General features: G+C 41.4%; 2 protein-coding genes and 1 non-coding gene across 4 annotated transcripts; 1 reads left to right on the top strand and 2 right to left on the bottom strand.

Annotated features, from left to right (window-relative positions):
* The first annotated feature begins 826 nt into the window (after positions 1-826).
* tyr (tyrosinase) lies at positions 827-5,049 on the top strand. Its single transcript, XM_006802094.3, has 5 exons — positions 827-1,938; positions 2,345-2,561; positions 3,236-3,383; positions 3,598-3,779; positions 3,861-5,049. The coding sequence occupies exons 1-5, from the start codon at positions 1,111-1,113 to the stop codon at positions 4,106-4,108; spliced, it is 1,623 nt and encodes a 540-aa protein (XP_006802157.2). The 5' UTR covers positions 827-1,110; the 3' UTR covers positions 4,109-5,049.
* Positions 5,050-5,171: 122 nt separating this feature from the next.
* Positions 5,172-22,260, bottom strand: nox4 (NADPH oxidase 4). Of its 2 annotated transcripts, XM_087850938.1 has the most exons (18): positions 22,071-22,260; positions 21,639-21,734; positions 19,044-19,154; positions 18,673-18,757; positions 17,046-17,143; positions 16,448-16,475; positions 16,142-16,214; positions 14,696-14,776; positions 14,243-14,402; positions 12,573-12,737; positions 12,342-12,404; positions 11,620-11,680; positions 10,184-10,265; positions 9,333-9,452; positions 9,128-9,236; positions 8,705-8,773; positions 7,192-7,292; positions 5,172-7,101 (listed from the first exon to the last, which is right to left on the bottom strand). In XM_087850938.1, exons 1-18 carry the CDS (start codon positions 22,125-22,127, stop codon positions 6,981-6,983), a joined length of 1,680 nt encoding a protein of 559 aa, XP_087707064.1. In that variant the 5' UTR covers positions 22,128-22,260; the 3' UTR covers positions 5,172-6,980. The 2 variants fall into 2 exon arrangements, with proteins under 2 accessions (XP_087707064.1, XP_087707065.1); XM_087850939.1 differs by lacking the exons at positions 18,673-18,757; positions 19,044-19,154; positions 21,639-21,734; positions 22,071-22,260 and adding an exon at positions 17,465-17,561 and having other exon boundaries at positions 5,173-7,101.
* trnad-guc (transfer RNA aspartic acid (anticodon GUC)) lies at positions 7,949-8,020 on the bottom strand. Its single transcript has one exon. It is a non-coding gene; the product is annotated as a tRNA-Asp (tRNA).
* Positions 22,261-22,783: the final 523 nt, after the last annotated feature.

Here is a 22,783-nt window from a genome sequence, read left to right as displayed (position 1 = left end):
ATGTTACTGCTCTACCTGCCACATCAGTGTGTGGAAGTATTTAACCACCACAAAGTACACTTATGATTATGTTTAATCCTATCACGTTTAGCTCATAATGGTCTGTAAAGGACATAATCCCCCCCCCCCCCCCTTCTCCCCCATTCTTCATTATGAGTTAAAAGAGTTTAAAACACCTTCTGTGACAGAGACCGTTATATTATTTTGTCAAATTATAGTGAAGCTCAATCGAACCTTTTCTAAAAGAGGTTTGATGTGTCATGGTATAACATGGCAGATTGAATAAAATGTAATGTTTAATATATTAAACTTTAATAGTACCCATTTTATTAGAGCACATATTCTGAGATATTCTGAGACAGTACTAAACATAATCGCTGAAGGTAGCAGATTACACTTTTGCTTTCTTTAACATCATAAAAAGACCAAGTAGAAGCACAAACTCATCCCACCCTAACACACTGTCTTAATATTTAAATTCAAGCCTGGCTTTCATTAATACACTGTCCGGTATCACTCTCCCACCTCCTCAACTTCTTCTCCTTTCTGTCACACGTTTCTGTAGCACATCTGATCATGCATAAATTCCTGGAGGGGCTTTGCCCAAGGGAGGGGAGTACTGTACACACACACACACACACACACACACACACACACACACAGCAGACATTTCTGCCCGAGGTGAAGTAGAGTAGAGGTCAGCTGGTCTCTAGACAAAGTGAAATAAGAATATTATCCTGAGCATGTGATGCTGCGTGAGATCACACACTTTTCAGAGGACAGCCCCCTAAAACAGCTCAATGAGTAGGCAGAGAACAAGGGGCTGTTTGCTGGGTGTATGAGTGTAAGGGTTGAGGGAGGTTTGGTAGCTAGTTAGATGGCAGGTTAGAGGAGTAGATATTACAAAACAGAAAAAAGGGGGGAAAACAGCAAAAGTTGGAAATGTGTGATCCTGTATTTCTCTGCTTAACTGGAAGTAACTTTTTGTAAGTGAATCTATTTGCTGGTGCTGCTTTTTGCTCTCCCTAACCGTCTGTGAGGACAAGAGGTTCTCACACTTTTAACAAGAATTTTTATTCCCCCTGAGTGGAGTGCCTTTGACTTTTCACCATGAGAAGACTGTGTATGTCTCTAGTTTTCTTACAGCTGATTGGGGCTTGTTTGAGCCAGTTTCCTCGCCCTTGTGCCACTTCAGAAGGAATGCGGACCAAAGAGTGCTGTCCATTGTGGGATGGAGATGGCTCAGCCTGCGGTGCCCTGTCAGGCCGCGGTTTCTGCACAGACGTGGTGATTTCAGACGAGCCACATGGACCCCAGTACCCTCACAGTGGGATCGATGACAGAGAGCGTTGGCCTTTAGCTTTCTTCAACCGGACGTGCCGCTGTGCTGGAAACTATGGAGGTTTTAACTGTGGCGAGTGTAGGTTTGGTTACTGGGGTTCAAAATGTGCTGAGTACAGGGAATCAGTGCGCAGGAACATCCTGACTATGTCGACTGCTGAACAGCAGAAGTTCATCTCCTATCTGAACCTGGGTAAAAACACCATCAACCGTGACTATGTCATTGCCACTGGCACAAGGGCACAGATGGGAGAAAATGGCGAGAACCCCATGTTCTCTGACATCAACACCTATGACCTTTTTGTGTGGATGCACTACTATGTGTCCCGAGACGCCCTCCTGGGAGGACCAGGGAATGTATGGCAAGATATCGATTTTGCTCATGAATCTGCAGCATTTCTGCCCTGGCACAGAGTCTTCCTGCTTCACTGGGAGAATGAGATCAGGAAGCTAACAGGAGATTTTAATTTCACCATCCCATACTGGGACTGGAGGAACTCCCAGACCTGTGACGTGTGTACCGATGCCTTGATGGGTGGACGCAACTCCCTTAATCCCAACCTCATCAGCCCTGCCTCTGTCTTCTCATCATGGAAGGTAAGAAAAATTGATCCTCATGCCCTGGGTTTCAGTGTGTCTTAGAGTAGAAATACCCATATTTGATTATATGTGGTCCTTTAAACAGTTTTTATACATTAACTCACTGAAAGTTCATTTTCTTGTAAAAACAAGCCCACAGGATTAAGTTGGTTCATCCTGTTAATCCAACTATTTGAGAGATTTTTATTAAAAAGTTGTGAGTTTTGAAAGCAGCATTGTTCTGAATACTCAGAGAGTTCCATTAGTTTTCACTAATTTCACTATTAATGCTCAAAGCTGCTCAGAGGATCCACACTATTGTAAGAAAGCCATATTAAAGCCTTATGGAGGCCCGCAGGTTTGTGAACCATAACAGCCCAGGAAACATGTATGTTTACACTTTTGCATTTATACATTTGTATAGGTTATCTGCACCCAGTCAGAGGAGTATAACAGCCGAGAAGCATTATGTAATGCCACAGGGGAGGGTCCATTGTTACGTAATCCCGGCAACCATGATACCAATCGTGTGCAACGACTTCCCAATTCAGATGATGTGGAGTTCGCTGTGGGCCTCCCCGAGTACGAGACAGGACCCATGGACCGATTTGCCAACATGAGCTTTAGAAATGTCCTAGAGGGTAGGAGTGAGAGGCAGACACGCACATACATTTGTGTTAGTCCTCTCTTCTTTCATGTTTAATCACCAAAGTTCAGCTTAATCTTACTAAGCTTGTGAATGAGCACTGGCACATTGGAAACACAAAAGGTAGATACAAACCAGTGTGTGTACAAGGAATTGCAAACTCTAATGCAGACATCGACACTAAAACCTGCTAGTTATTTTATGTATTTATTGTTGGAGTTTAACACATCCTGCACACGTTATATCATTAGACGTGCTTCCAGTTTTGTTGTAAATCACAGGCTGTCCCTTAAGCTGAAGGAGTCCTGAAATAAATTATATCAAGTGCATATGAACGAGGTGTGAAAGAGAACATTCTTTCATCAGGACATCAATTCTGTTAAAACTTCAAATGTATTTAATATGAAAATGATTCCCCCGTTGTCTCAGAGAACTTTTGAAATTAATTATAATAAATTACGTTTTTTGGTCGCACAGGTGAGCTGTAAGACCTTTAAGTCGTAATTTATCTCAGTTCCTTCTCATTTTTGTTCCACCAAGCTCACGTTTTTCTCTGCACAAACACTTTTCTCATATAAACCTACAAACGGTTTACTACTAAATTCATCCCTGAGCGTTATCTTCTTGTGTAAACATTGTTGCCATTCTTGTATCATGCACCTTCTGCAGGTTTTGCAAGTCCACAGACGGGTATGGCCGTGTCAGGCCAGAGCACCTTGCACAACGCCTTGCATATGTTCATGAACGGTTCCATGTCATCAGTACAGGGTTCAGCTAATGACCCAATATTCCTGCTACATCATGCTTTCATTGACAGGTATAGTAACACTTATCCGCCCATATTACTGGCAAAAGGTAAACTGCACACACTGGGTGTAATGCAGTGAAAAAGATAAAATTAGCGAGACCAAGAGAAGATGTAAGGATGAAAAGTTGCATATCATGTAGAATCATGATATATATTCAATTTTTTTGTGCAAGTTTTTCTTTCTGTCCCTTTTCTCTTCTTATTAACTTCTTCTCTTCATTAGTATCTATGAGCGCTGGCTCAGGAACCACCAGCCTCCACGAAACAGCTACCCACGTACCAATGCCCCTATTGGTCACAATGATGGCTACTATATGGTTCCCTTCCTGCCTCTTTATAGAAACGGAGATTATTTCCTGTCCAATAAGGCTCTTGGATATGAATATGCCTATCTGTTGGACCCAGGTCAGTGCATAACTGTAAACATACCTCCTAAATGACCTTTTCTTTAAGCTTTACTGTCCTATCCTATTTGTCTCACCATAGGTCAGAGGTTTGTTCAGGAGTTCCTGAACCCCTACCTCCAGGAGGCACAACAGATCTGGCAGTGGCTCGTGGGTGCCGGGATTCTGGGAGCTCTGATTGCTGCAATCATCGCAGTAATCATTGTTTTTGCAAGACGGAAATGGAAGCGCAATCAGAGGAAGAAGAGAGCATCAAGCTACGGGGAGAGACAGCCATTACTGCATAGCAGCTCAGAGGAAGGATCATCTTCATATCAGACCACTCTGTAACACAGATACTGCACAACCCTGTGATGGTTATGAAGCCAATTAAAAACAAGAATCTGATTATGTTTTTTTTTAAATATATTCATGTACAGATGAGCCAGTGAAGCAACTTTTTTAAAAAAAGGAAAATGCAGTTCATCCAAACAAGAAAAAACATATTTACACCTCAGTGTCTTGCAGGTATCTACTATGGAATCAACAGAAAGGAAGTGGGTAGTGGTGATAGCACTGATAAATCACCACGTTAGCAACATAGCTGTCCATGCAGACAGTTACAGGTTTTAAAAATAACTTTACATGGGTTTGCAGGATTTGTCTAATCTAATTAGGGTAGACAACAAGAAGCAACCTCCTTTGTATTAGCGTGATGGGGACAGGTGAACCAAACCTTTAAGATTTGAGACCATTTAAAAAGAGACTATGAGCAAACAGCAGGGAGCTGCCACTGGGAGGATCACCTTAAAATGTTTTGCATTCAGTCGGCACACATTCGGAATAGAAAAATTATTTTGGGATTCCTTGAGGAAATAAGGCTCAAAGTAGTTTTTCTGATGTAGTTTTAACTTCCGGGGTTTTGTGAAAAATGCGATAAATGTAAAAAATGCACATTAACCACTGTTGTGAGTTTAATTTGGGTGGTTAAAAATATGATTTCAGAGAAAACACTGACTAAATTTCTAATGTACTCTCTACTGTATTTGAACTGATGCTAAAAGACAGCGTGCAGTTTTGCTTGCAATCCTCTCACAAGCAAATTAACTGTAGTTGTTACAGTGCTTACAAAGATGAATCATGAGTCTGTACATGCTTCATTAAAAATCTAACTTGATGCAAATTTGCTGCTTATTTTTTATGCAATAATGTTGATAACCACTTTTAAAAATAACTAGGAGATTGTGTGTTTTGCAGCATGGTGGCAGAAATCTGCATGTAATGCTGATTGACTGGGCTGTTCAGTTACTGCACTGCAGTTTGATGTTTGAGTGGTCATTAAGACTAGAAATGTATTGTTTCAATTATAAATAAATGTAAAACTAAATCACTCAATGATTGAAAACAGTACATTTAATAAAGATGTAATAAATATAAACCATTTATTTCATACTTGTGCCAAAAAAGAAAGTTGATCTTAAAGATTTAGATAAATGTCAAAAATTTCAAATTATAATTACAATGTTTACTCAGTTGATCAGAAAAAAATCAAGATGTTTATTCTTTGTAGAAACCTCCATTCTCCAGTTTGTGGCACTCAAAAAAAAATCAGAGCTTGTAAACATGACAAATACTAAAGTAAACCAGTAAATCATCATAACCTGAAATATGCTTCCATTATATGAGATTGCCAAAATCCTGCAGAACCTTGACATGTCAAATTGTAATTTATTTTAAACAATATAAATAAAATAAGCAACAAAAAAAAGTTTAAAAAAAAAAAGCTTGAGGTGTAGTGGTGTGTAAAGACTGCATCATCGTGTGCCCATTTTTAAACCACACTGTCTCAGACTCTGAGATAAGTGTTGTAATACTTTTTTCTGCCTCTTAGTTTTGTCAAATGTCACACTTCCCTCCAGGCTGTCTACAAATCCTTCCACAGCGAGAGAAACATACAGACCCGTAACAATCTGCAGAGACCTAAAATCCTTGCCCCCTTTTCTGAGCGTTTAAACGTGCTAAACATACAGTGCTTGACAATTTTCTTCGACCATTGCCCCAGTGTAAATTTAGCCCACAGTTGCCCTAAATTAACAGCACTGGTAATTACTAAAATCATTTTTATGTTGCTGTAATAGTTGATTCACCAGTATGCACAGCTTCTTTAATAGAAATACCTTTAATGTTAAAATATAATTATTGTTATTATCCATTCATTTTCAGGTTTATTGCTTTACAAAAGTATCAAAAAATAGTAAAGCACATTATTATTATTATTTTTGAGTATGATACCAAATTACACTTAATTACGTGAACAGAGAAATCAGTTTTAGTGGTTTAATGTCTAATAAATTTGTTAAGCACTGTATTTGAAGAATGTGATCATCATTTAGTCAGCGTTCATCGACAAATCCAGGGTGATTACAACTTGGTAATAAGCAAGACTTAAGAATGTGTGAGCAGTATATTTTAGATGCTGACAAAACAAATGTTGGGCCAGTTGATTCTGGATGTAGAAGATATCCATATATTTTGGATATTTAGAACTAGGTGGGGGCTTGGCTCTTAAGTCTCTTAATACTGTGATAAGATCAAGCTTGACTTGTGTGAGTCTGCAGTCGAGTAAAGGTCAAATAAAGTCTTGTTTCACTGGGCTGCGTTTATCAGCCCGCCACCTCCTAAATAAAAACTGTTTCATCCCTGAGTGATGTTTCAGGCGCTGGTCTGCAGAGCAATTCCCTCATGGTTAATGCCTTGTTGTGTTTGTGGTTGAGGGCATTTTAGGGCTGAGTCACACCTTTTTCCTCACACTCGACTCCAACATGAGAATGCAATTTTACTCCACAGAGGGGTGCAACAGGGCAGGGATGATACAGCAGCTTCAGGAGACTCCAAGCTTTTCTCACATGTTGATTGGGTCACAAACCAAAGTTGAAGCTTATTTAAAGCACCCAACAGGCTGTTTCGATGTGCCGGACCTTTAGAAAACATGTACAGAGATTGAATATAAATATAGTCTATCATTATTTAACTTTACAGTCAGTATTTATATCAAATGAAAATCCATCCAAGATTTTTTTAAGCAACCATGATTGTCCAAAGGTACTAAGAACTTTAATTTAACTAAAAACTTTTCCCATGATTGAATGAGAAGCCATCCACCCCAAAGTAGATGACTTCTACTGATATGCCCTGACAGTGTAGCACCAGCTCTAAAGTTTAATCAGCTGAACGACTCTTTGTTGAATTCGAATGTTGTTCCATTGTATTGAGCTGAGTTACACAGTTGGTGGAGAGTCCTGGAGATGCCCTTCGGTCCGCAGCAGAAAACACCAACACGTTTACTGAAACCACAGAGAAATCAATTTTAACAACAATGTTATACACACGTTTCTACAGCTGCGAGACTCACTGGATAGTCCCACTGTACTCACTGTTTGTTGGATTTTCCAATTTCATCAAAGAGTAACTTCCACCTGGGCCGACCAATCTGCATCCTTGATGTGAGTGGGCGGTACTTCTCCTCAGACATGCTCTGCAAAAAAAGCATAAAAAACTAGGATGCTTTGAATTCACATTTGCATTAGATGTTACATAAAGTTAATGCTATTACTACTACAGAAAAAAACATAACAAAGAAACATTTATGCTGTTTATGAGAAACATTTTTTGTTTGAGACTTCTATCAGATAAAGTGTACATCTCTCTAAATCAAAAAAGTGAAAAAGTCTGTTTTTTTCTCCTTTTTTCTCCTAGAGGCTAAAAGAATGTGGTATCAAATTTAAGGGCCACCAGTGCTGGACATAGCTGTGTTAGTCTACTGTTAGTAGAGCAAAGGAAATTTAGTCACAAAAAGGTGAATGTAAATGAAATGGGAATCAACCAATAAACTGGCTGGTTTGGTGAACCTTAACACAGTTGGAAATTTGGAGCTTTTGGACATTTATTTTATTTTTATTGCAACAAAGGACAATTCAAATGCAATCTGCGTCCAGGACAGCAACAACCACAGTCCACAGTAATGTAAAGAAGAGTTTAACAAATTACTTTCATAGCTAAGTAGTTAAGTAATGTATCCTGTTATTTTTGAGAAAAGCAATGAATAATGTGCCAAACATTTTTGAGTAACCCCAACGCTGATGGGAACACCCAGCGATGTTGTGTGATGCTAAACGGATAAAAAGAAGTTCTCTCCCCGTCGGGGAATCGAACCCCGGTCTCCCGCGTGACAGGCGGGGATACTAACCACTATACTAACGAGGAGATAGCGAGAGATCGGCGTATGCCATACAAAAACAGAACTCGGTCACTGTGACGTTATGCCTGCTTGTAATGTATATTTATGGCAATACGTCGATTATATGTCCCGTAGCGGACACGGCTAGCTTCAGAATCGACGGCTAACTACTTCCTGTTATACGTCTTTGAAGCTCGCCGCTCGGGCCGCACGCTTAGTTTCTATACTGTAATGTAAATTCTCGGTGCACAAGTCACCGAGGTCACAAAATTTTAAAAAATGAATGAAGTAGTTACTCGGACCAGAGAGGACCCCAGAGGACTCGAGGCTCCGGACAGTTTAAAATAAGCAAGGGTCCGACTGACGTAAACTTCGTAATCAGACGTCCATCGCGAGAGTCGCACGAATACGTTCAAAACTCCTCAAAATGTTTTCAATAAACTAATATAACAGAATTATTTTCTCTATATTGGCTGGCTGTTAAATCGCCTAAAAGAACAAAAGCGTTTGCTTTAATGGAACAGTCTGGAAAACATGCAACAGATACACTTAAAACTGTCCGCTGTAGCTTCTCTCTGTTTGTAAAGCACCGCCCTCTAGTGGGTGGAGTTCTTAAAATCTAACAAAAGATAAACCGAGAAGAGCAACAAAATTACAAGATTAGCAAAGAGAAACACTGATGTGTGTGCGTGTTTGTGTGCCACAATTACCTGCAAGCTGTCTGGTTGACTGATATACAGTTTCAGATTAAAGTAGTCCGGTCTGTTTTCGTTCCAGAGCTAAATGAAAAACATGGTTTGTAGTGTTGCTGATGTGTATTTGATTTCATTCATAAAGTACAATACAGGATATAAATGCAGCGTTTATTTTCTAGGTTTTTCTGACATAAAGAAGCAGAGGTGAGACTACAAAGGTGAGACAAAACCCAGCAAACCAAAAACAGAGGCTTTTTGCTCAAGTCTACAACTTCTAATGTTTGTAACTATAAATCTGCTGTCTCACAGACACATAAACCTCTAACCTTCGTCTGCCGAATGCCACAAACATTTAGAAAACTTGAATTATAGCTTGCCATTTAATTCCAGCATGATTAATATAACATGAAGGTTCTAACAGCCAGAGTTTGTCCTGACCTTGTGATGCAGAGCACACAGCAGCTCTGCGAACCAGTAAAAGGACTGGAGTTCCTTGCAGACCCACACAAAATACAACCTCTGCAACCTGAAACCCATCCAGCCATCACTAGGTGTACAGCAGGAAAGAAGGAAGAAGTCCATTAATAAATGCCCAGTGTGTGCATCATTTATAAGCATATAATATATTTTTGTAAGAACTCACAGCAGCGCCCGCAGCACACAGGCGAACGGGGTGACTCCTATTCCGCCGGCAACACAAAGACTGACATCATAGTTGAATACCTCTTCTGACGGACCTCCAAATGGCCCATCAACATAAACTCTGAACATACAATGCGGACAAAAAAAATAACAACACAAAGAAAACAAAAGATCGTTGGCTGAGAAGCTACCAAGATAAATATACACATATGCAATTATATTTCTCCCTTGGGTCAAACACACATAAACATCCTGCATTTGAAATCCTAGTCTGGGTGCAGTTGTGTGTGTGTGTGTGTGTGTGTGTGTGTGTCTGTCTGTCTGTCTGTGCTTTGGTGTGTGTGAACTGACAAATAGACAGCAATCCCCCAAATACATAAATTTCTCCACAACAGCTGCTCGCTCTCTTGTGTGATCAAGAATACACACACAAAAAATTAGACACAAACTTAACTCAACGTAACACAGAATACTGAGAAGATATCACACATGAAACTACATAAAAGATAAAGAACATGAGGGCCATCCACACGAGGCGTGGTTTGCGAGGTTTGCCATTACTGTCACATAATCATGAATACAGGAATCTGTAACACTTCTGAAATATTTATATTCATGGTCAAAATATATTCCGTTATTTAAAAAAATGAAATTTGTTCCAACACAGGAGGCCAAGGGGGTTTGGCCCTTTGATGGTTTGTTTAACTCATCTGACTGTCTATCAAACACAGAGCAGGAAGAGCACTGAGTCAGAGGTCAAAAGGTTGAAACCTTAAGCCATTCTGGGATTCTGAGCCTTCATGAGAAATCAAGTCAGCCACATTATTTAAGCAGACACACACAGAAACGTACTTGGGGTATCTCCTCTTTTGGGCCATGGGAAGGATCTCCATGTCTATCCTTGGCTCAGGAAGCAGCAGCTGTGTGAATCGTTCTGAGGACAGAGGAGAGGAGATAGTTCAGGCATGGTGTGATGTGTGAAAAAACCAGAGGGATCTCCTAATGGTCACATATACTCTCAAGCCTATTAGAATATTTAGATACATAATGCTTCTGTCAATGTAACTTCCATCTATTCATTTTCTACTGCTTATCTGGGTCCAAGTTGCAGGGGCATCAGTCTGAGCAGAGAAGCCCAGACTTACATCACCTCAGCCTCCTCCAGCTCATCCAGGGTGACACAGAATTGTTTCCACGCCAGCTGCGTGAGTCCTGGTTCTGCCCCCAGGGGTCTCCTCTCACTAGGACATACTACAAATACCTCACCTGGGAGGCGTCCAGGAAGCATCCTAGTCAGATCCCTCAACTAACTCAGCAGGCTCTTTTCGATGTGCAGGAGCAGCAGCTCTATTCTGACGCCCTCTAAACTGTCCGACCTCCTCATCCTGTCTCTAAGGGATCACAGCTCCCTTCGAGTCCCTTGAAACCCTTATATTGATGCTATGATTATTATTCCTTGTAATGCACTAATATCCTTATTCTTTCACCGATTTATTCAAAAACTGAGAATAAGAAGGCAGAAATGGACAGGAGGAATTAATGGTTGCAATAGTTGCTAGTTGCACGTCAGATTAGGTTGCAGGTAGGGTTATAGGGTTTTAGAAGTGTTTGCAGTTACAAAGTAGCTACGGCATGAATTTCCTACTGAAGCATAAATTCCCAGTAAGAGTTCATAAATTTTTGAAAATTAATTGGCCTGTAACACATTTCCAGCATCATAGGCTACAGGTCCTAACTCATGAATGTTAGTACTGATCTTTCCACTCAAAAACACCGGTTGGGTCCGACTGACGTAAACTTCGTATTCAGACAGTAAGTCTTTTAGCCAGAACTTCCACTAAAAGATATTTCCTTTAAGTTGGCTGCAAACCAGTCCTTTTTCCTGAACAGACTGCACATACTGTGTCCAAGTGACATCAAGTCCTCGTTCTGGTTTTATTAGTTAATGGAGTTCAAGAATGGTAAAAACTGCATTCTTGCCATTTTAAACATTCTTGAACTCCATTAAATAAGGTCTTCTAGAAAGATGATGAACCTGTGGGAACAATCTTGGCCTTGAGCTAAAGAAGGAGTCTTGCACACTCACTCACACACACAAGGAGAAAAAAACAGGGGATGATTACACACATCAAAATGTAGCTCTTCGGAAATGTGTCCTCAGCAGAGAGAACAAAACAAAACAGCTTCCATCCTGTCAGCTTTGATAGGGAATAGAAACTGTGTGTCACTCTTTTCTCTCTCTCTCTCTCTCTCTCTCTGTGTGTGTGTGTGTTTATGTGTGAGCCCACCAGTCCAGTCTCCCACAACTCGCAGATGGATGCCCAAAGTTTCCTTGTTCTCTGTGGGACACTGTGAGGAGTTAAAGGGCTGACAGTTACTCAAAATACAAACACACACGTTAACACACAGAGACACGTGCAGCCAACACTAGAAAAACTGGCATACACACAAACACATGGGTCAGCACATATACAATACATAGCTACAGCTCTTTTCACTAAATTTAACAATCTACACACACACACACACATTGATGGACACACACGCACGGCCTTCCTGTTGGCAGACAGTGTTACTAGCCTCAGGGGTCTGTCTGCTCTCTGTCAGAGTGATTCTCTACCCTCCTCCTCAAAGCTCTACAACACACCAGGCATAGGCATGCACAGTTATTGTGCTCCTTTGTGGGAATCAGTGGGTTTTGTATGTGGCTGTGTGTGTGTGTGTGTGTGTAAATGATTCCATCCCTTCCTGCTGTGCGAGCATACAGGGATTTCTTTATCCTCTCCTACTGTATCATGGAATCTGAACTAATCCCGTAAGCATCAATACACAGCGTGAAACACAATATTACTGCACAGCCCAGGTGTCAGTCAAGTGCCAGTCATCAGCAGAGGGTGTGTTGAGTATCTACTAATAAACATCTGCATTTACATGTGTATACAGAATATATGTGTGCTTGCACTGTGTCACGACAGAGGAATGCGTTAAAGCGAGCTGCACTAGGTCTTACCATTGTGAGCGTGAAGGGATGGTTCTCAAATGAGGAGACACCTGGGCAGTTAAGAAGAATATGCTGAGAAAAAAGAGGAGGACGGGAAGTCGCAGAGAGACAGCAGGATGTAAAAGAAGGAGGACGGGGGGATTAGAGAGGGGATATGTCGAGAGAAAGAAATCATCAGATGAATCAAATGAGTGGAATTTCCCTTCTCTCCAAAAAGCAGCGGATATTTGACCAACTCACCTGTCCAGGTCGAGCTTTGAAGTTCTTTTTCAGCATGCGCAACTCCACGACATCACAAGGGTGCCTGATGACTGTCACTATGGTAACAGGGTCACGGCTCTGGATGTAGCGGTAGAAACGCTCCACACAGTAGAGACAGAGAGGACCAGAAACCCACAGCCACGTCTACACACACAGAAACAACACAGCACAAACCAGGCATATGGGATAGATAATGAAAGCAGTTTCACAAAGACAGCTTTATGTCATGTGTGTTGCTCTCCTGAGTTTATTTCTTTTGCGATGTCACTATGTTACAAGATCTTAGCAGTTACTCTGGTGTGACCCCAACACTGTCACATAAAAGGAAAGATCTGACAAATCAATGACTTAATAGCTCATGTGGCTCATGATCCATCACAGTTCCTGGTTACTGAAACGAGTGGACTACAGAAAGAAAACGTTTTGTTGGTTCCAAGTTTGTTTGGTCTTTTTTGTAGATAATGGCTCCCACTGTGGTTCTCTGGACTCTCAAAATCTTAGAAATTGCTTTGTAATTCTTTCCATACTGAAAGATATCAGTGACTTTGCTGTTTATCTTGAGATTCTTAAGATCATGACATGATGTGTCATTTTTTAAAATGTTTCACTTTACTTCACTTTGTCAGACAGGCTGAATTTAAGTGATTTCTTGATTCAACAGGTCTGGGAGCTATCAGGCTTGAGTGAGGCTAGCTTTCCAGAAACTCTGCTTTATCGCAGTTAATTCACGATTTAACAAGCAGAGAGTGATTTCATTTATTTTGCCCAGTCAATTAAGTCTTTATTTAAAAAGTGCATTTTGTATTTACTCCCACAAAGGGGGCAAATACTTTCTCGCAGCACTGTAAGCAAACCAATGACTGCTGCCGCTGTTCTGGTGGCATCAGTATTTGAAAAGTGGTTTGAATCATGAGGCTTGGCGATTTGAAACTTTGCATAATCACGGCCATTCAAACTACAGCAGCCGAATTTTCCCTCGGGAATGTATGTAAGTCGGCGAATGTTAGTACAGAAATGTGTACCAGGTATTTTCTATCAAAGCTTTGTAATTCCATCAGCCTGTTCCCCATCACAATAACCCGAGGAGACTCTGAATCAAATCCAGCTGAAAGGAGAGAGTACGCTCACAAGAATAAATACTAAATCGACTGATATCACAGTGTGAGGTTTTTCTCTTCCTTTCTGTTGGCAGTTACCTGTAACAGACTAATTGCTCACAGCTTCAGTAAAGCCCTGGGAGCACAACTGTACTTAAGGGGGGATTTATGGAACCAGCTCGTTGCTTAACGACCAAGTGCAAACACATCATCACACACGCAGGAGGAAACACACACAAAAACAGGCCTTGATGTAGAGAAAGGATGCAGCCCCCCCTAGCAGTATTACACCCCTGCTCAATGGGACCTACCAACACTTCCCAAATACTCAGCATTCACCCAAAAGCCCCAACCACAAACCCCAAAACGCTGACAAAGACGTAAACAAACATTTCCTTCAACTCAAACTGAAACACAAACACATGTAAATATGCTCATAACACACATGCCCGGACCACTCACACACACACACACACACACACACACACACACACACACACACACACACACACACACACACACACACACACACACACACACACACACTCTGACCTGGGGATAATGTGGCTGGAAGTGAGCGTCCTCGTTGCATCGCCTCTCCTCTTCTTCACTCGTGTCCAGTTCATCTCCCTGCTGCTCGGTGCTGCTCTGGTTGGCTCTGAAGCAACCAGGGGGGTGTGCCTCTATGTTGGTCTGATACTTTAGAGCTCCACTGATGAAAACAACATAATGTTTTCATCAGTCACACTTTAGCACATTTACTCATCACTCTTTTAAGACTACTCAGGCAAAATAGGTTTAAAATGAAAACTAGGGGCTGAGAGTTCAACCACACAGAAGAAAAAACAGGCGCGAACAAGCACTTGGCTGAATAGGATGACTAGTACCTGCATTTGAATTTCACCTGAAAGACTTTCAGTTCCTTGGAAAAAGAAATGACTCTGTGTGTTGCATAAGTGTAGAGGGGAAACCCAAACACCCACATGCACTGTTAGTGCTACCTACCCAACCATGTGTATCATCAGGATGACGTAGAAAACAATGAAGAGGTTGTGTGTGTACCAGAAGATCTCATAGTTGGACACGCTGTAATAAATTACAAGATGATCAGAGTTTACTAAGGACATGATGTACAGACTCCCAGCTCAGAGCCTGAGTGAGGAGAACATCAAAGATCAGTAAAGAGGTCGTTACACAGAACAACCCCTCCATAAACACGGCAAACAACAACCAAGCTCTGTATTCTCCCTTTTCGAATGCAGCTCTTTTTTAATGGTAACTAAGATATACGCAACATGGCTAAGATATCCTGTTACACCCAACAATGTCATATGATTCTTCTGGTTCTGTACTAACCAAAACATAGCTTAATCTGTCAATCATTCTCCAGAAACAACAACTAAACACAGCATAAATCTCTTTTAAGAACTTAAAAGAGAAACTATTAGAGCAACGTATTGCTCTCTGGCATGTAGTATAAAGCTCTTTTGTTTCTCTGAGTTAACTGTACTTGATCATGAAGTGGAATGATGCTAGAAGAGATTACTCAAGCTATCCCAATCTATCATTCCTGGGAAAGTGGAAGGAATTTTTGGAGAGGAAAGTTCCATTTCAAAAAATAAATACATAAAAATATTGCAGAATTCATTTCATGCATATTCTCACTTGAAAAAAATTCAACACTGTGGCCCGTGACTTTTTCTTTTTTATACATTAAGCTGTAAAAGTGGGCTTCTCTTCAAAGTCTTTAGATGAGCTCATAGAGCACACATTTTCTCCTCCATGGGCATCGTAACGCAAAGTTTCTCACAACTCAACACTTTCTAATGTTAAAGGCAACAGGGAACAGACATGAAGGTACTGCAATCCGTAAAACATAAATAACCTTGGAGACTTTAAAGTTCATATCCGTGGATCACTGACTCATTAAGCAGGTATTCTTCTGCTGTGCAGCCGCCATCATCCCACCACTCCAGCCACTTAGCCAAATTCTTATCTAAAGCCTTAAGTGGTCTGGAAAAGCCTCTTATCCCCTGTTCAATTACCGAGGAAATCAGGGAGGCCGTTCGGAAGACTAATACACGTATAGCGAGTGACCCACTATGACCTGAATAAGGACAGAGCTGTGATTTTCTCTCCCACAACCTTCTGTTATTGTGCCTCCTCATGGTCTCCAGCTTACATTTCACTTTGACTAACACAAAATGAGTCATGAGCTCAGACAGAAAGAGAAAAGCGAAGAAACACAACACAGAGATACTGATGTCTCGCCTTCTGTCTGACAGACAGACATAAATACAAATCGTGTTTGTATTGAGGAGCGGAGACGTGGAGCTGGGCTCCAATTCATCCCAATTACAGTTACTCATCAAGTCTATGAGGGTTCTTTCCTCGCTTCTATTAATACAAAGACTATGATGACTATTATAATGGTGGTCTGATTTAGCCTACCGTACACAGTAGGAGGAGGATATGAACATCAGGAAGAGGATGAGGACCAGCAGCACACCAGTGACTCCTGGGACTAAAGACAATAACTCAGTTACAGAATGGAGACAAAGCCAACAAAGTACTTAGGGGTCACAAACATACATACAAAAATACACATAAGGGAATTGTCTGCTCACATGTTTAAAGCAATATTTGCCATTTAATTTAATATAAAAACTGAAGCTATTTCAAAAACACAACATGACTTCCTATTCTTTCTAAAGCCACTAATCTATACCATAGTGCATGACAAAGAGTAGTCCTTACTTGTGGTCAGAATAATCAGCATGGGGTCCTAGGAAAGAAAGAAGAAAATAAGAATTGTGTTCACTCTTCTGCATCCGTTTCTGTGAGGACCAATGAAGAGTTTTTGATCTCACAGAGGAAGCCAAGTCTGTGCTTTGGAGAGAAAACTGTCTGCAGGCTTCTTTCCAACACATCACTTTAGCTGGTGACTTTCTAGAATGTTCTTGAAGGTGAGCTAATCAGCAGACAAAATCTCCAGACGACTAGCTTTGGCTAAAAGTGTGGACATATTTGGATATTTCCCTCACTTGCTCAAACAGGTTGATGCTTTCAGATTTAGAGATTAGTGTGCTTCACAATGAATGCTTCTCGGATTATATAACAGTAGCTTAAGCTTTGATATAAAAGACAGTTGAACATCTGGCAATCCAGCAATCATGTTTTCTTTTAGTGGATGTTTTACATTGTGAATGACCAGGTGTGCAGGACTGTTTTGCTCATGTGCTCCAGATGTGGTCAGACAACAGGTTTCAAGCATGTCTTGAAACTGGAAGCACAGGATTTGCGGCGGGACGTGTCACTGTGATGGTGAGTTCATGGGGGTGTGCTTGAGTCTCACCTCTCCTCTGTAGCGAGCCAAATTGAGAGCCGGAAAGTCCTCTGAGTATCTCACACTGAATCTGACAACATTAACCAGGTGGGCAGAAACGTGCATAACTAGAGGAGAAACAAAGCGTTACACTATGCTGATTTAAAACACATTTAGTGCGCACATACAAGACTTCAAACAGACACGCTCTCACTTAATTATACATGTTCAAAAGAACTGCCTTCAGAAACTCATACAAACATTTCTTTGTCTATTCAGCAAAAACTCAGCAAAACAACCTCCCCACTTACTAGCTGGCACACACACACACACGCACATAGGACACACACTCCTAGCTGACATCATGGCCAAACCACGCAGTTGTTTAACAGCTGATGGAATTAGAGGGTGTGATCATGAGACACAAGGGTCCTATTTTCCCTACTCACATCCTTCGTCACTCCCACTGCCTCCTCTATTGCTCTCTTTTCTTTCTTCCTCCTCTCCGTCTCTGTCTCTCCCGCTGCCTCCCTTTGTTGTCATTTGTTGTCTCTGAGGTTTGTTTTTCAGCACATGAGAACTTTGCCCCGGGGTTGGGGGCGGGGGGACGCATATGTAGGCGTAGGGAACTGCTGAGTAATGTTTAATGAGTTGAGAGGTGAGTGGTGATGAAGATAAAAGAAGAACTTAAGTTTACAGGTGATGCAATGGCAAAGAACAGATGCCAGCACTTGAAGTTTTTTTTTCATTTTTTTAATTTCTGTCATTCTGCTGCCAAAATCTCAGCCGATCAACCCAGGCTAGAATATCCGTGAAACCACAGAATGGAAGATTTTAACCGACGTTCCCAGTCCCCAGATAATGGATTGCTTCTTGCTGACCATTTTGGTTTTAAGTAAAATGTCACTCCAACTGTTATATGGGCCGTGATAAAATGTGCTCTGAAGAAAATACAGGCATTCTGTTTCTATTTAATGCAAGTTAGCATGTTGATGTATGAATGTAAGCTGGTGAACATCAGTCTTTCTCTTCCATGGAGATGAACCTGCTTAATAAGCAATCAAGTAACGCAGTTTGATTGGTTAAACACTCTCAGCTGATGAATGAATGGCCTTATTTATCACTTTATCAGTAATCAGTAATGCATAATTTTGACAATCATCGTCTGGCCAGCTCTTCTCCGCAACCACCATTAATCACATTAATTAGTCAGATATTTAGAGCGAGGCAGGACCTTTTTACAATGCCTGAATCTCTGCTGCAGGAAAGCTCACAGCATGTGGCTTACCACTAACTTCACTTGTGGTTCAGCTTTTTGTGCCACATGCAAGTAACTATAAGAAACAGCAATGCCGGTCAGGCTTCCCAGAAACATATGAATAAGAGGAAGACCCCTCCAAAGAAGAGAGCCACTGAACCCACAGCTGCTTGAGGCTCCCATGATGTCATAGGAGGAGACCCATAAGAATAACATACACACAGACACGTAGACAGTAAAAAGAAACACAAACAGCAAGAAGAGCATCACAGCTGGTTCAGCAGAAATGCTGAGCCAGCGTGGATTCATGTGTACACATTCAGCACACAGACTAACACAGACAGGCACACAGTGATACATGAATGAATATGAGGCAGGTTGACGAGTGACAGCTTTTACCAGAAAAGATGCAGATGGCAACGCCACACGCCACATGAAAGGTCTTGGACTTGTCCAGCAGTCTGCGTGTCTTTCTGCTTGATATCTGCATCAGTGTGTGTGCCACACAGACAATAGTATTATTCACGTGGCTGGGAATGAAAACACCAACTAATCCTCTTCCTTCTACCCTAATCAAGACTGCAATCCTATCATGTTTCTATATTCATATTTGCCTCTGTATTTTTCAGCAGTTCTTTTACAATATATGAGTCACTTTTACAGAATAAGCCCCACAACCTGTTTTCACTGATACAACCAAACCCACTTGGGAGTTCTTCTTCCCGTCCCTAAAAACTCCAATGATCCATCCGAGCTGTAGTATTTCTTACCATCCGTGTTCCTCGTACAAAGGTCACCAGAGAGCGACACATGGGCAAAAGCACCAAGCTGCAGTTCAGGTTTAGCACAGTTGCAGATGCCCTGCTGATGCACAATCCTAGCTGGGAAAGACACACACACAGACACACACACACACATACATTGTTAGGCAAATTGCCAACACTGGGCCTCATTTGGTGGGTGTAAAGTGGCCTGGTGGATTAAGGTGCACATTTTTGATTATTCCCATTCAGATATGAGCTATTCAATCATGGCCAATTGAATAGCTCGTAGTGCTAGATAAAACTATCTTTGTCTTTCTCAGAATAGAGACCTGAGGACCCCTTTAGGAGTTTGTTAGTCTTTAAATGGAAGACATTCATTTATTTTGGAAGTCATCCAGTTTTTGGCTTTAAAAAGGGATTTAAAAAGACTGGAAAACGCTGTTTATTCTCTAAGTATACACTCAAAGACTCTTCTGACTACACCACTGTTTTGCCACCACTTGCAAGTTTTACAGTCTGTCATCCTTTCAGTACAGAGCAGGTTAAGTAGAGGCCCCTAACAACTTGATGACAAGTGGACAGTTTACCTGAAGCGACACAGGGGGGACATCTGTGCAATGTGGTTTTACAAATCTTAATCTTAGAGCTCGACAATTGAAGCTGTTTTCAAGCTTAAAAGCTGGACGTCCTTTGGCATCTTGTAAACACAGCACATTTAAACACTTTCTTGGCAGCCTGAGCGTGCGCTGCAGGTGCCGTCTCTTCTGATTATCCCCAAGAAACTGAAATGACTGGTGTGAGAGATGAAGGTAAGCACAGATCAAAGACGGAGAGCGCGTCTGAAACTGGAGTCCAGCCTTTGAAGGGATGGAGGATTTAAATAGCGGTAAAGATTTGTGATGGCTGTAAGAGATGCAACATAATATAGGAAGTGCGCTTAAAACAATGTGATTCCTTAAGGCGGCAGCAGCTTCTGGTCAGTCACCAGTTTCAAGTGATTAGCTGTCACAGTGTGCTGTACAACAGATGCTGAAATATAAGAATGTGGTGAAACAACTGGTCAAGAGTTAAAATCGACATATAGCAGATGATGGGGGAAGACCAGCATGCTTATAAATCAGACGCCTACACCTTTGAAAGACTTCCCACACACACACGTTCACTCAGCATACCTTACTAAGAACAGCTGTCGCCAAAACCAAGCAGGAGGTCTGATATCCTCCCTGCTTTCTGTACATCCCCAAAACCCGAGTTACACAGGTGAAGGAGAAAATTTGGATATATGAAGTGTGAGCTGGATTCAGTTTGCCTTCAAAATACATCTCCGTCTTTGCATGTACACACGTACACGTGCAGACACACACATAAGCTTAAGCCCTCTGGTAAGGCATTCAGTCAAGCCAGCAGCGTGCCCACACTTGCCCCTCTCTCCCCTTTGCTATCCACTGTACACGCAGTGCAATAGCTCGCACATGCTGCTCGCTGCCACATCTAATTTTATCACTTCCAGCTTTACCTTTGTTTTTTTCATCTGCTGGCTTTTCATACTAGCTTTTTGTGTGCTTTAACAACTTCATTTACAAATACTCGTACTGCATTATATGTGCTAAACTTTATTCTTGGCACATTTCAGTTATCAGTTTGGAGTTTGTTCAGCACAATTTGATATATTTTTAAACACAGAATCCAGGTGAGGGCTTCTTTTTTTTTGCTATATTTGCATAAAAATGTGCTTTTTGGGAGAAAATCACAGATCTGGTGCAGAAGCAATGACTGCAATTATTATTTCCAAAGACAAGGAACTTTTTCACTCACACAAGCATGCATCGAGATTCACACACCCACGCCCACAGAGACACCATTGAGACCTTGTGACAAAAATTACACCACATGAGCGAGCAGGCATTAAAATCTAAACCTGATTCTATGTGTGTGTGACTGGTTGACCCAGCTCATGTCCCTGCTGCCTGGTTCTGGAGGTCACAATCACAAGCCACTATAAGTGGTGTGTTTATCGCTTCCTTAACAACAATAAGAATCAAATTTTGTAGCAGAAAATAGTGTAAAAGTCACACACAACCTTGTTTATTTGTGGAATTATGAAGAGCACTGTAGGTCTACTGAATAAAGCTACTGTCAGCGGTTCCCTTATTCACAAGAACCAGGGATTTTTCACTTATCAGCCAAAATATGTGAATCACTACATCATGGAGCTAAACTTTGTAGGCCTTATGAAGGTACATGATTTATAACTAATCTCAAATGATATGGTGGACGAAAGTCACTACGTTTCTCACAGCTGGTCAAAACACAGTTGCTACTTATATCATTAAGAGTGACCTTGTTATTTTCAGTTTTCTTTTGTGAAAGTTAGCTGGCATCAACAATATCATGACCTTCAGGGTCACTGATGAGTTTTTCCTGTCTCACGTGTCAAGATGTACAAAAACAAAAATCTTGAAAAATTTGTTTATGTCTAATCAAACATATGCAGCTAAGAAAGGGTTTGATGTAAGGGCTCAGTAAAGGGTCCGTTTCCTTCTTTAAGCTTGGTTCAACACAACACATCTAGAAAGTGCATGTAAATGTATCAGGTCTCACCCCGAGCATCTTGTAGAGGTAGTGGTATTGCTGTCCAGTGAAGTAGAGCAGGAAGGTGCTGATGAACAGCCAGGTGTTAACTCCCAGCCACAGAATCTACCCCCACACACACGCAGACACACACACACACACACACACACACACACACACACACACGAAACACATCATCACAAACAGCACAAGAAACTGCCTGTAAAAGTCTCGTGCACATCTGTATCTGAGTTCAGGCCACAGCTGCTCTACAATAGCCAAGCAGACTGCATGGATACAACATGTACTCAACACAGTAACTACTGAGCAGCAACAACTTCATTTGAGCGTTCTTGGAGAATTGTGTAAGTTAAAGATAAATAACAGATATATTAACGAGTCAGTTAACAGATTTAAGTGGAGATGGGAGGTTTTCAAATGTCAGACAAAAACTTTCCCCACCAGGACGAAGTGCTTCCCTCCTTCGTTGGCCACCCAGCTCCGCGCCGACACAACCATGATGCCTTCGGGGGCTCAGCAGCTGCCCAAACTTTTCACCAAAGCTCCGGTGTGGCCAAGATCTCAGAGACTCGTCCTCCCTGCAGCTCTGCCTCAGTCTGTGTGCCAGACTGCAGTGTCCACAGAGCAGCCGGTGCCTGCTCAGTCCAACCTCCCAGGAACTCCTCCGTTCACAGTGCATTTTCAATTTTTAGCCACCACAGCTCTTTCTCTCTCTGCCCCTCTCACCAGTCCCCCCCATGAACGACACGCAAGGACATTAAGACAGCAGCTTCCCTAAAACATCGTGAATTTATAAAAATACACAGGACGAACTCATTGAAACTACAAACACACTTGGGGGGAACAATAAACTACGATTAATCGCTCCTTGCTGCGTCTTTCTGGCACTAGAGGGCGCTATAGACCAGCGTATCCCCGTGAAGTCTCCAATCTTTGACTCCTATAAGGTACTTTTTAAAAATTATACTTACAGTTTTAATCACACATTTTAATTGTTGTTTTTGTAATTACAAAGAGTTGCAAAGTTGAAGTTTATTTGAAGCCGGAGTGTCAAATTCTTTCTTTTGTCTGATCTGAAGTGGGGTTGGTAGGTCGAATAACCTGCCTGACTTTAAAGGACAATTATTTTATTTAAAAAAAAATTCAATTTAACT

This window comes from Neolamprologus brichardi, chromosome 14, assembly GCF_056152115.1.
Source record: "Neolamprologus brichardi isolate AB-2024 chromosome 14, ASM5615211v1, whole genome shotgun sequence".
Taxonomy (NCBI): Eukaryota; Metazoa; Chordata; class Actinopteri; order Cichliformes; family Cichlidae; genus Neolamprologus; species Neolamprologus brichardi.
This window is presented reverse-complemented; position numbering and strand designations above follow the sequence as displayed.